This window comes from Urocampus carinirostris, chromosome 12 (genome assembly GCF_059441175.1).
Source record: "Urocampus carinirostris isolate Australia breed hairy pipefish chromosome 12, RoL_Ucar_1.0, whole genome shotgun sequence".
NCBI classification, from domain to species: domain Eukaryota; kingdom Metazoa; phylum Chordata; class Actinopteri; order Syngnathiformes; family Syngnathidae; genus Urocampus; species Urocampus carinirostris.
The window spans coordinates 26,062,066-26,075,963 of NC_142360.1; the positions used below are offsets into that span (position 1 = coordinate 26,062,066).

General features: G+C 36.4%; 1 protein-coding gene across 2 annotated transcripts in view; it reads left to right on the forward strand.

Moving 5' to 3' along the window:
• Nucleotides 1-13,898, forward strand: part of dennd1b (DENN/MADD domain containing 1B) — a 228,040-nt gene that overhangs the window by 71,725 nt on the left and 142,417 nt on the right. For both annotated transcript variants that reach the window (XM_088349467.1, XM_088349468.1), the window contains exons 4-5: nt 7,626-7,675; nt 9,399-9,518. In XM_088349467.1, the coding sequence (XP_088205593.1) occupies nt 7,626-7,675; nt 9,399-9,518 (170 nt within the window). The remainder of the gene's footprint in view (nt 1-7,625; nt 7,676-9,398; nt 9,519-13,898) is intronic.

Genomic DNA, 13,898 nt, shown 5'->3' on the forward strand with positions numbered 1-13,898 from the left:
GCAATTCTTAAGGTGGTCACCGAATAGTTTGATTCGTAACATTTTTTGTTATGACGAAATTGAACGCGCTGTAACATTTTTTGTATTTTTTTTCTATTTCAATTATGAGTATAATATTAGGAATACTAAAGAGTAAGTGGTCACGTTCAATTTATCTATAACACCATCACAAAATAAATGTCATTGAAAATAAGTATGTTTATAATTTATATATATATGCATGCCAATGAAGCTCATTTTTGTTTGTGGTTTACTGCAATTTTTAGAATTTGTATAAACTTCCATAGTTCGTATTTGAGGCTTGGGTGTAAACACGTGTTGAAATGTCCATATTACCTGTCAACTTACTTTTCAAGAAACTTAGCAATGTTCAACTCTTTATTAAACAAAGGGGAAATTTAGAAACACACTTTTTTTCTAATGGAAAAAGGACGATTAAGATGTCCTATACCTATATAGCTAAAATTAAATTTCCATAGGCCTTCAAAAATGAGTCAAAATGGCAAAAATTGTCCGGCACCCCAGCTCTCCCAATTCGAAAGAAGCTTTGAAACAGAAAGTGATTCTAGTGAAAAGCGATTGCATCATTTCTGCTTAGAGAAATTGGAACTTTGCCATGTTGCTTGGGGCCTTGTGACTGTTTTGGCGGAGTTGCGTGCTTCGAACCTCCAAAAGCTGCGTAGGGTAAGTTTACCTGCCGCTGTTACAACGTGCGTTCCTTCTTTGCCTTCTATTTCTATAAGTGGACAATTGTGGCGGTTTTTTCGTGTTCTGTTCGCCGTGTGTGTCGCAGTTGGTATGATTTTTTTTTTCTGGCCAGGTCTCCGTTAGTGTTGGGGCTGCCGAGGGCTTTCCTGGTTTGTCTGCTGCCAGTTGGCGTTCGTTGGCTGCCCACTGTGTGTTGTTAGGCCTGCTTTCCTGTCGTTAGCGCCGGTTTATTCCCAGCCAGCTTTGAGTGTGTAGCCTTTTCCGCATTTCGGTGTTGGTTACTGGTTAGCTGGGCTGCTAATTGTATGTTTCTTGGTCAGCCAGCATTCCGTTTTTCCCCCGGGCCTGCGGCCCCCTTTTGTTTATCGTTCCCAGTTAGCCCTGTGTTGGCGACTTTGCATGTTAGTTTTGCCAGTTAGCCCCTTTTTGGCTGCTCGCCCTCTATTGTACCATTACGGCATGAAGTTGCGACACAACGTCTAGGCATTCTCCACAATAACTACCAAAACACGTAACCTCTTCGACTAATGAACACGTAAAACAAAATGGCAACTGGCTCCCCAGGTTGTTGGTGTTTCTCAGATGACGTCACAACTCAGGATGATGAAGACAAGACATTCAAAATACATGATCTTAGAACACAATTGGAAAATACAAATTAAATATATTTAGATTTTATGCAAAAACATGTACTTTTTGCTCAATTTTTCAATGTTTAATAATTTTGTAATACCTTTGAGGCCCTTCCCATAATGCGGAGCCCTCCACCTTCTACTTTGCGTGCACACACTCAAAAGCAAAAACACGCAAACATAAACCCCTTTAAATAATACACCCCCTTTGTGATTGTACAATTTCACTTCAAAGACCAACTCCGACCATTATATTCTTCATCTGTTCCACAGATTTTTCAACATTTGCAAAATCTTTCAATATAAGGCAAAAAAAATTGGCAAAAAACGCTCAGTTTTCATTGATTTAAAAAAAGAAAAAGTAAACCATTTCCAGTTATGTAGTGTGAAATCTACTGTGATCTCTTGTGGCCATCTGTAAAAATGCATCTCCAATGTACCAAATAATTGGTCCAATGTTATAAATCGCTCTGGATTATAAATCGCAGCAACAGCAAGCCAAATGCAACACTGAAAGCTTTTTTTAATATCGTACACACAAATGCGCGTACACCCTCACCCCCTTTTTTCATATCCCATTGTTGCTTTTTTTATTTGGTTGTCTGTGACGATGCCTGTTTGGTGCTGCAACGGCAGCATTATGCTTTGTTAAAGGTGGGGTGGTTGCCTTGGTGGCTTGGTGGCGGATCATTGACTGCTCCCCATGTTGAGGTCTTAGCAGAGGCAGCCGACACCTTACTCGTCATCCCCAGGATCAGTTTATGTGTCCATGCTCAGCCATGGTCATGGACTTGGCAGACATGGTAGGACAAAGCAAGACAAATGAGGAAAGATAGACCAAACTTAACTTTTTGGGGGTTCCAATGGAGATAAAAATCTTAGTGTGTCTGGCATTTAGCCAGTATTCTTAGAAAAAGGGTTAAAATCACAATTGATAAATCAACAACTAATTATTCAGTAAATAAATGGACAAATATTTGAGTGATTAGGTAAAATGTACAATTTTTTTCATGGCTCAAATGAAGGCTCAGGTTATACTATTCAAACCTGTAATGACCGAGTATCAATACCGGCATCTTTACTGGTGTCAATATGCTCTATTGCTCGCAATGACAGCCACTTTCTTGCGGCGAAATAATAATAAAAATTAGTGACTAAGTAATAAGATGAATAATATTACAGACGCTGCCCTACTTACGAACGAGACGATTGTTCGTAATTTGAATTAATTCGTAAGTTACTGCAGTGCTATATTTTGTATGTTGAAGGTTTAAATAAGTATGTTTAAGGCTTGTATACGTAACTTGCATTGTTTTGTGCAAAAATAAACATTTCATAAAATAAAATGCAATATAAAGATAAATAAAGTTGAGGTTATCTTACTTTTGGAAGATGAGCTTTAAAAGTTAGGCAACTTCCTCCTCCGAGCTAGAAAGTGGCTGAAAAAAAGCGATCCAACCATTTTCTCAACCGCATCAAGCTTTCTTATTCCAGTTTCGTTTTCAAAGAAAGGGCTCGCCTCATCTTTACACTTTACACCAACCATATTGAATGAATGCACAAGATATTAAACAATAAAAACGTCAAAGATACAGTACACGTACATGTAGTACATTTACACTTGAACTAGGAAGTATAATCCCAATTTCTTCTTCGGGGTGGATGCTGGGTGACCTCTTACAGCCCCACACAGTGGAGAGAATCACTACAGTACTGTCCTCTATTCAGAAAAAGGTGCTCACAATACAAAATCTAACTCGCAACAATGTACAGATATTTTTCGACATCCCGAAAAAAATGTTCTTATCTACCGTTTTTCGTAAGTTCGAATGGTTGTTAGTAGGGGAGCGTCTGTATAATTTTGACTTTAAGATTCAGGTACGTTTTTTGAGATGTCTTTAAAAAGTTGAAAGTGTAATCTTTTCTCGAGTAAGTATGTCTTAATATTGCCCAATTTTGTTCAAAGATTTAAAAAAAACAAAAAAAACAACCGCGCCCATATCCTTTTATTTTACTTCTATTAATGCTGTTTTGAGACGAGCAACACATTAGATAGAAGGAAAGGGGGAAGGAGATCTTTGGAGAGTGACTTTATGGCCGTCATCACAGTTGTTTTATTAGTGTAGCATGAAAATGCTAAAAAAAAAGAAAAGGGGCGTTTTAAAAATAGTCCAAACGCAAATACAAACCTCAAGATGAAAAAAGAACAGTTTATTCGAGGGTATTTAGGAAATGCACCTACTTGACAAATGAGCTGGGATCATGGCTTTTAGCCAAGAGATGGCGGCAGAAAGTAACACAATTTCATATTCTGGATTCACTTTTCAACATCCATCCATCCATTCGTTATCTGCACCGCTTATCCTCAGTAGGGTTGCGGGGGGTGCTGGAGCCCATCCCAACTATCTTCGGGCAGTGGGCAGGGGACACCCTGAACCGGTTGCCAGCCAGTCGCAGGGCTCACAGACACAGACAAATCATTCGCTAATTCAAAGCTAGGGATAATTTGGACCCGCCAATTAACCTGACATCCATGTTTTTGGAATGTGGGAGGAAACCGGAGTGCCTGGAGGAAACCCGTGCAAGCACGGTGAGAACATGCAAATTCCACACAGGAGGGTTTGATCTTATGACCTCAGAACTGTGCCACACACGCGCTAACCTCTGCGCCGCCGTGCTGCCTACCTTTCAAAATAAGAAGTTAAAATATTTTCATTCATTTTTTTTTTAGGAACTTTAATGTACTCATGGTATCAACATTTGACATCAGTTTTGTATTATTTTGTATTAAACAATTTTTAGTAAATTACTACTGGTAAAATGTGTCTTTTGGAGTAACAGTGTTGTTTAAGTATCATTATAAACAAAACACACTATAGAAGGATATTGTTTTCAGGAAGTAATCAAAATGTTCCTGTTTTACCAATAATTTTATTTACATGTTTTATATGAATTATTTGCATGAGTTTTTTTAGATTAACTGCAATCAATCATATCCTTAAATACAAAAACATGAAAATGCCGATGTTGTTAAGCCATCAACAGTCATTTTGATTAATTGTGTTTGAAGCAATTAGAATCAAGTAATAGCATCAGTTTTTTGCTACCTCAGTGTTGTTCTTTACTCTGCGCAGAAAATGACATACTGAACTAGGTGCTCAAGCCTCAGGTATTGAGCATTGATGGATCTGCTTTAGTATGGGAACTGAGATTGGTCGATGGCTGAGCCCTGGGCCTCGTCAATGTCATTTTCAATAGACAGTTCTTTGAAAAAGATCAAAGGATCCACGTATGGATTTATAAAAACTTAACTGTTATACAAACAAAATATTAATCAAATCGGTGTTTTCTTGTTGAGACTGTAGGGGGCTCATTGAGCATATTATTGTTAGAAATGTCTTAGGGTTGACCATAGCTTCATACAAAATAAAGTGTTTTCCGAGGAATCATTATATATTTCTAAGTAAGGCATTTCTAAGGTTTTGACTTTACATGGTGGTCGGCCATTCCCTTTAATCAATGGCTCTGCAGTGGAACTGCTTGCGCCTGCTAGTTGGCCTGCTCGCACCTTGTTTTCAGGGTTGGGTAGGGTTACTTTAACTGTATTACTTTCAATTACTTTTGAATTACTCCAATACCAAGTGTGCTAATAAAAGACAAAAGAAACTAAATATGAATAAAATTACTAAATTTTGTGCAGGCTTGGGGAGTAACGGAATACATGGAACGGCAAAAATGATGTTGGCAAGCTGTTTGGATTTATTTTCATTTTGTTTCTGTCGCATTTTATGTTAGTTTTGCCGGAGATCAAAGAGATCAAAGCCAGGAGAGAAAGCTTACCACGTGTTGTGAGTCATAATTTTATTCATATTTAGTTTCTTTTGTCTTTTATTAGCATATTTGGTATTGGAGTAATCCAAAAGTAATTGAAAGTAATCAAGTTAAAGTAACCCTACCCAACCCTGCTTGTTTAAAACACCATTATTTAGGACAAAAATGTCAAAATGAGCCTCAACACTTTTAACTGTAACTGTGAGAGGGTGACAAGTTTTAAGTGGTATGTTTAAATTCGTATGCAGCATAGGCGTTGTCATTATTCTTATTTCATAGATTTTTATCAAATCATCTTACATCACTCAGTGAAATACAATGTGCTGAAGGATTAACATTTGTCTGGAGAGCAGGTTTGGTGGTTTGGTTGAATTTTGTCTTGAAATACATGGTGTGGCTCTCTTTCGAGAAAAAAAACAATCGTTTTGTTTTTATGGATCTTTGGGTCAAACAGGTTCCCAACCCTTGGTCCCGTGGATGTTGACTTGACCACTTCTGTATTTGTAACCACTCGAGCTATTGGCTATGCACATGCGCGATTCTCGGCAGAGATTATATTCATGTAGAGAGACCTTAGTCCCTTAGAAAAACGTGCCTACCGACAATAGTACTATATTAACGATTTTTGTTGACAAAGTCGACTAATCGTTGCAGCACTAGTGAATGCACAGATGTAATTGGTGAGGTTCGGTAGCAACAGGGTTAAGAACCACTGTCCCAGGGGCTGCAAATTGCCCCCAGGATACATCTTTGAGACCCCCTGACGCATGCTTTCACCAGGATCAGTCTTTTGGGCTTGGCGTCAGCTGAAAGAGTAGTAGCCGCGCTGTAGGAAGCACCCTGCACTTTTTTGAGAGTCATGAGCAGACAGCCAGACGGACAGACAAGAGTGTGGACTGCACGGCTGTTGCAGCTCACCCATATGGCGCTCTGCTCTGTTCCTGCTCCCTGTCTAAATCCATATGCCGCAGCAAGAAAAGGTACCCCCCCTCCACAGCCCTCACATCCCCTCCCACCTTACTTGAAGAGCATAGAGATCCCCTCTCTCCTACTCCCCCTCAAGCCCACAGGGGAGGTGTTGGGAGGTAAAGCCTCGAAGGCTTGTACTCCCCACCACCACCCCCCTTACCTCTTAACCCCTCTGAGCTGCTTAGCCCATTGTCGCTACAATCTGCCACCGCCACCGTAGCGTGGGCTCACTCTTCTCCCTCCCACTCTTCATTTGTAGAAGTAGATCGCACTAATATTTAATCGCAAATTCTCTCATTCTGTCGCCCTATCTATAAGATTTTCTATACACGTAACTTGATGCTAAAATTTCCTCCAAGATTACAAGTTTTATTGATTTTTCATGAATTCTATAAATGGAATCACATTTTATTTGCCACTAACACGGTTAGTACGGGTACTTGTAATCTTTGAAAATGTTTAAATCTTAATTTTGTGTTTTCAAAGATTTAAAAGTGTGTGAAGTGCTTGTAAATGATTGAAATTGTTTCCATGTTTCTCAAGTTTGCTTAAAAATGACGACAATTTTCTATTGCATTTCTTTTTTCCTCATGAATAACTCTTGCTGGCGTTTGTTGTTACAGTACGGTATTGTCCTATGAAGCATCGTCATTGTACATGCTACACCTAAACAGAGCACTATGGAATTTGTACAAAGATTAGGTATCAATTATGGACATTTATTATAGGCCTTACAAAAAATTAAGTTAGCGTGTTCAAGTGGTAATTTGTAACGGGAAGAACTTTGTGAAACTGAAAATGTAATCTACATATTAGTCATTAGTCATGTTTACCCTACACCTATTATGTGAAATATTTGTCTCAAAGACAAATACATTTCTAAATTACTCAAGATCTAAAGATCATATGCTTTGATAAATTCACCCCCAAGACTAAAAATTGCATATGTAAGTTGCAGATATATCCTGGGCCTTAGCAAAAACATGATTCTGGAGAAATAAAAAAAATGTCTTGGAAAGTCCTGAAAAAGTTTTTGAATTTGGCCATGAAAAAGGTGCATGAACCATTTAAAACTGATTGATTGATTTCTCTCTCTCTCTCTCTCTCTATCTTTATCTCTCGCTTTCTTTTGCATCATTCATCCTTTTATTATCTTTTGGGAGGCTATAATCGATCAATGTATTAACTGCTAATTATTCAAGCTGTGGACTAAGGATCCCTGCCTCTCTGTGGAGAAAAGGAACCATTACTACTTTGTTAAGCCACGTGAAGTCGTTGCTTCAGCCTATTCATTTGGATTAAGTGTATTTAGGAGCCACAGTATAGTACTTGTCAGATTGTTATCAGAAGTGATTAACATTAATCCTCATTTGTTCAGCCACTTGATAGCGCCCAAGAGAGATTTATTGTGGAAATCTGTGCTGGTTATTATTGTTTTCTTTTTGATGTGCGTTTTTCTAAACTGTGTGTCTGTTTCGCTCTCAGGAGGTGCTTCAGACGATACCAAAGTTCTGCTTTCCCTTTGACATGGAAAGGTATGATTCCTCCCTCCCACTCTCTCTGTCTCTCTCACCCCTCCTCTCACCCTCATCTCACCCTCACGCCTCAGTTTCAATCTGCTTTACACTCGTGCACACAAAGCATAATTCTGCCTATGATCACCTACATATGAACTACTGCATATACCTTACACCTTTTTTTCCTCCATGAATGAAGACTGAAAAAAGTACTCTGTAGGAAATTTAGAATTGATGAACACATACCCGAATAGAGTTTTGTCATTCAGTGAATACTAATTCATTATCAAATTCATCTCCAACCTATAAAAATCGATTGTTCATTTAAAATCCATTTGGATTCCACATTCTCAATTTACGGTATTTTCCTTTCAACAGTAAAATAATTTCAGATTTTGTTTTATTTTGTTATTGTCCCCCATGTTTTCAATCGCAATGAATTATTTTGCTCTTATCAGCACAAAAGATAGGTCACAATTTACATTTAATAAAAGATCTACGGTATTTGATAGTCTAATTTTGTAGGTGTTATTGCTTCGCATGATTTATATTTAAATAATATTTAAATTGTTATTCAAATGCATTTTTTCTTGATTTATTTATTGTTTGCATTATACTTACAATACAAAGTGTGAACATTTGTTTCAATTCACTTCATTTTTTTATTCTATTGTGTAATGTATAGTCATTCACTCAAAGTTTGAATAAACAATGCTTTTTTATGGAGTCTCACTTAAATAGACTATTATCGAGGAGGTAACATTTTCAATGCAAGCAGTCTGTTTTATTTTGAAAAGCAAAAGGAACACTTTTACAAATTCATTCACTGTCCAATAGCGTATTCTAATGAAGGTCGCTTGGCATTTTTTCACATTTTGTTATTTAATGCGCATGCATGTGGTTTTCTTTTATTCTAGGATGAACATGGTAGAAGTAAGAACACATTTTTTTAAATACAGTCCAAATGCCAACCCAACCCCCCCAAAAAAATGAAAAGGGAAGATTAATCGAGCGCTCTTAGAATTTCACTTAGTTACTGGGCAACAAAAGAAACTTGACAGAGGCTGCAATGAGGCTTTCAGCCAGAAAATGGCAAAAGCAAGTAGACTATTTTGAAGTTAGGGACACTACCTTTAACTCGTTTTCTGCTGTATTAATTGTCATGTTTTTTCCTCCACCGACCACTATTCAGTTTAAAAAAAAAAAAATGAACCAAAATATTTTCATATTGCTTTTTCTAAATTTCACAATGTAATAGATCAAAGTATCACTTAATGGTTGCACTAAACCAAAATAAAAGAGAACCCTAAAATAAAAAAACCTAGGCTCAGTTGATATTTCCCTTATAACTGCCTTTGTAATACATTGCCAAAACGCAAACGTTTATAGGCCGGCCTGTTTCTGACACATGAAACAACTCAGGGCAGCAATTCTCCTCAAGGCAGTGGGCTTTAATTTTTGGCTTGGGAAAAGGGCATGATAAAATCCCCATTACAAAAGAGAGCGTGTGAAACGTGTTCCACAGTGTGGGATCTCTCTTTTTTTCCACCAAAGCTGAGCTGCTGCCATCTAGTGGCGCCTGGATCTTGTGGGGCTTAAACTCCAGTTTCTCGAGATGTCAGGACAGATTAAATGAGATGTGGTCATAAAATGACTTAATTTTTCTTTTCGACATAATTTGATAGATCTATTGTGACTGTATCTGTTAATGATTTATTTTATTCCTCATGACAACTTTTAGAGTTTCCCAGACTCACATTGGGCAGAACTTCACCTTTGTGCTGACGGATATCGACGGCAAGCAGAGGTTTGGCTTCTGTCGTCTGACTCAAGGTTGCAGAGTCTGCATATGTCTTCTCAGGTAATGCACACACACGTGCGCCACACATGTAGACAATCACTATATGAAATGTTCCTAAATATGGTTATACCTTGTGGTGTAGGATCATCTTGCACCAAAAGGTTTTCTTTCTTGAGTTGTCATGATCACATATATTTTTATAGATGATTCAATAAATTCTGCGTAAATTAATAAGTTGAGTATTTCGATAGAAAAATAAAAATACAATTTTGTGTAATAAATATGTATGCCTTTTATTTTAAATGTGAACACTCTATATTAAATGTAACTACTTTATATCAGAGCGAAATTCTTTATATTTTTCTCCTTTAATTTTTCATATGTGTATATTCTGCCAATTGGTCTGCAAATCTAATTTTGTAGCAACACAATGATAATAAAGAGATTCTATAAATGTACTGCTCAGGTTCAACTTCATGTCAAGTTACCGGTTATACTTAATAACGATTTACTTATATTACAAACTCTTTTATTTATTAATGATGATTCAATTACTGTTTTTGCCTATAATGATTCAGAAAATATGAAAAAGAAGTATCGAATATCTGTTCCAAAGCAAATGTTTGCAAATGTCTTATTTTGATTAAACTCAAAAGTTAATAATTTGGCTTTTACGAATGACTGTAGAAACCAAACACTACTTGTTAGAGGCTCAAATTAATTAAACATTCAAAGGGCTTCAAACAATTAATTATCAAGGTAACTATCATCTGTTTTTGTTTGAAATGCCTTCTCTACTAATCACTTAAAATAAAATGTAAAATTTACTGACATATTACACAACTTCCATAGTACTGATAAGTTAGTTGGCAATAGTAGCTCCCTTTGACAGTCTCAAATTCAATTTTACATTTTTGTTTGTCATCATTTTTGTGATCCACTTTATGGCCAACAAAACTAACATGTTATCCTGAGATTTTTTTTTCAAATGTATAAGAGTAAAATTAAACCATACTTCAGATGTATCGTTCTGTATACATGTGTACAAGAATGACAATGAATTATATCTGAATCTGAATATGAAACAGTTCATTGTTTTTCCTCTAATAATTTCCACAGAGAAGGTGACCTTAAGAAACAAAAGGCAAAAACTTTGTAGCAAGCACACATTTTGGAGGTGCATTCTTTTTCTTTCAGTCTTCACACAGAGCTGAGCTTTGCCAGGTTAAACATCATGAATTGTTGCCTGCCTACACACAATGGTTTGTGATTCATCCATGATAATCCCAAAGTTGAGCACTTTTTGATTCTGCAAAGCTGGATTTATCCTATCACAGCAGACATTAAGGAGAACATAAAATTCAGTCAAACGGCACATTCTTTGCATAATTCCACCCCAACAAAGGCTATCATCATTTAATTCTCGCATAATTTCATTTTGACAGTGTTTTTTCCGGTTTCTTCCCAGATGTAATTACCCTAGCATTACTAAGAAAGAGCACTTTGGTGCAAGTCTCAGTGGACAAACTTTTGCACTTTGGGATAACATGGAAAATGTGCTAAATGAATCAATTTTAACTTCAGTATATTGTTAATACAGCGGTACTATTTTGCCATTGTGGAATAATCAAAAAAGAATCGATCCACTCCCGTCCTAAAACATATAATCCAAAATAGCTGCTCATCTTCTGATCACTAAAAACATTGAAATAGTAATCAAAAATAGAAATTTGATAAACAGGATTAAAAATAACAAATTAAAAAGCGAGTTTATTATGAGCGTCGTAACGAAGGTTTGTGCACGGTGTTGAGTAGGGGGGTGTGCGGAAGGAGTGACAGAAAACGATATTTGATGACGCGTAAGCACTTACTGTATCGTACTCTTAATATTAAAGCTACTGTAACTTTAATTGCACATGAACACACACTTTTTAAAGCAGGCTTTTTATTTTTTTATTCATTCATTTTTTTTAAAACTTGCTTTTTTCTGTTCTTTTTTTAACAATCAACAAACAAAAGGTAACGAAGGTGAAATCCTTGCAGTGTTAAGGAATATCTATGATCAAGTCAATTTTAGAATACAGTCTTCAATTTTTATTGCCTTGTTTCAGTTTTCATTTATCACTTTATTTTGCTCTTTAAGCTGGAATCGCAATGCTATCACTCTCTGCATGTCTTTTGTTAAAGAAAAAAACGGTATCAATTTTCAACGAAAGCAGCAACTTGATCCCACTTAACCAGTACCTCTTTAATGTTTTTAAAGACACCAGCTTCTCTGGTTCGTTCTCATCTTCACTGTTTTTTTGTAACAAGAATATAATTTCCCTCAGACATTATTGCAATGAATCACTGCGCAAATTCTTCCGCGGCTTTGTGATCGGCACTCGCTGCTTTCCGATTGTACTTCTTGGCTTGGTCACTCATATGAACACCACACTCGTGTTTTTCTATTATTTCTTGCTTTGTTTCATCTGTCATCATTTTCCTGTTTTTTTTTTCTCAGACACCCCTATTTCCTCTCTCGGAACTCATGGCTAAGGTCACAAAATGTCACATAAAGGAGAGGCTATGAAATGTGATTAAAGAGATGCAATCAAAACAAACTTGCTGCAGAATACAGCAGGTATAACCAAGGGTGCGGTATCAGATTTGTGTTTTAAAAAAGAAAATAATTCTCGTGTAGAGGTGCTCGTTTAATGAGGTACTCAGAGGTGGGTAGTAACGAGTTACATTTACTCTGTTACATTTACTCTGTTACATTTACTTGAGTAAGTTTCTGGACATTTTGTACATCTAGGAGTATTTTTAAATCGCTATACTTCTTTCCCAGGGATTCTGTGTCTTCACTATTAATTTGTTGAGTATGGAAAAGTTTAAAATTGTATTTCATTTTTTGTACATCTGTAAATATTTTTATTTATTTCCTGTTTTTCAGTCAATGTGTTTTGCATAATATATGTTAAGTTCATTCTTGTATTACATAGTTTATTTGTTGTTGCCCTGAATAGTCAATATTCATAATTTACATTTTGTTGCGTGTTTTTTTCCCAGAGATTCCTAGTTTCTTGAAGTTAACATTAAAGTTGCTCAGTATCAAAAAAGTTCAAAGTTTAAAGGAGTTACACAACACAGCGGCATCTTGCGTTAAAGTGAACAAATAAATGTCACTATAATTTATCAGAATAACTGATATTTTTTCCAATTAATGAATTGATTTTGTACACAATGTTACATTATTATTTGTAATATACCGGTACTGATAAACGGGACCTCCAAAAACCTGTCTTTTTTTTCATTTTCTCTTTTTCCCAGCTTTTTATTTCTTCCTTTTCCCCCTTTAACACAGTCTGAAACACACACACAATTTAAACAAGTTCATAGGCCAGCTTGTTGTTCTTGTTAATAAAAGTACTTGGGATTTAAATGTGCTATTTATTTGATTTATATGATTATTATTTTATTGTTTATTTAAGTACTTGAATTTATCTTGATTATTTTAATCTATTTTTATTGTTGATTTGATGATCTGATGTATTGGTACTCTTACTTATACTCCAGTAATTATTTGGATGATTACTTTTTACTTCTACTTGAGTCATATTATTCTGAAGTAACAGTACATTTACTTGAGTACATTTTTTGGCTTCTTTACCCATTTCTGGAGGTACCACTGTACACAGTTAAATGGTGAAAAGAGCACAAAGCCAGTGAGTGCGATGGCGTGTGTGTGTGTGTGTGTGTGTCCAGCCCGAACACCCAGGACACCACCCCCTCCCCTCTATGTCTTTTGTCTTTCTCTCCGTTTCTCTCTCTCTCTCTCTTCGCGTGTCACCGTCTCTCTTCCTCTCTCCTCGTTAGTCGGTGACTTCCACTGTGCGACAGCAAAGACGCTCTCAGTCCATAATTATGCATGAAGCTTTGCTGCCAATTAGCAGAGGCTCCCCTGTCCCTCTCGCTGAGTTAGACATGCTAATTCATTTGACATATGATGTCTAAAATTCATTATGCATTCTGAGGACTTCATGTCTCGCGTTTTTCGTTTTAATGCATTTTTAAAAATTGCTGTACATGTTAATGTTGTTTTTATTTGTTTTGGTTTCTGTCCTTTTTTTCCCAAACTGGGAAAAAATATTCCATTCGACATAAACCGTTTTTTGGAATAAACGGGTAATTACATTTCCTGTCAAACGCCACACACTTTGATTTTCCTTGAATTTCTCCAAATTAGAAACCAGTGCTATTTTAACTGCCAGTGTGTATCAGCTCAGAAATTGAGAAACCCAGACGCCAATTAAATAGGTTTGTGTAATCTTTTGTACATTCGAAATGAAAATGACGCTGAGTGTTTTTGCCTCTTTGATAATAAAATGCCGGGACAATAAAATTGTCACCTCTGCTTGTGCAAGGAAGTGCCTTTACGAGGGGGCAGAAAAAAAAAGC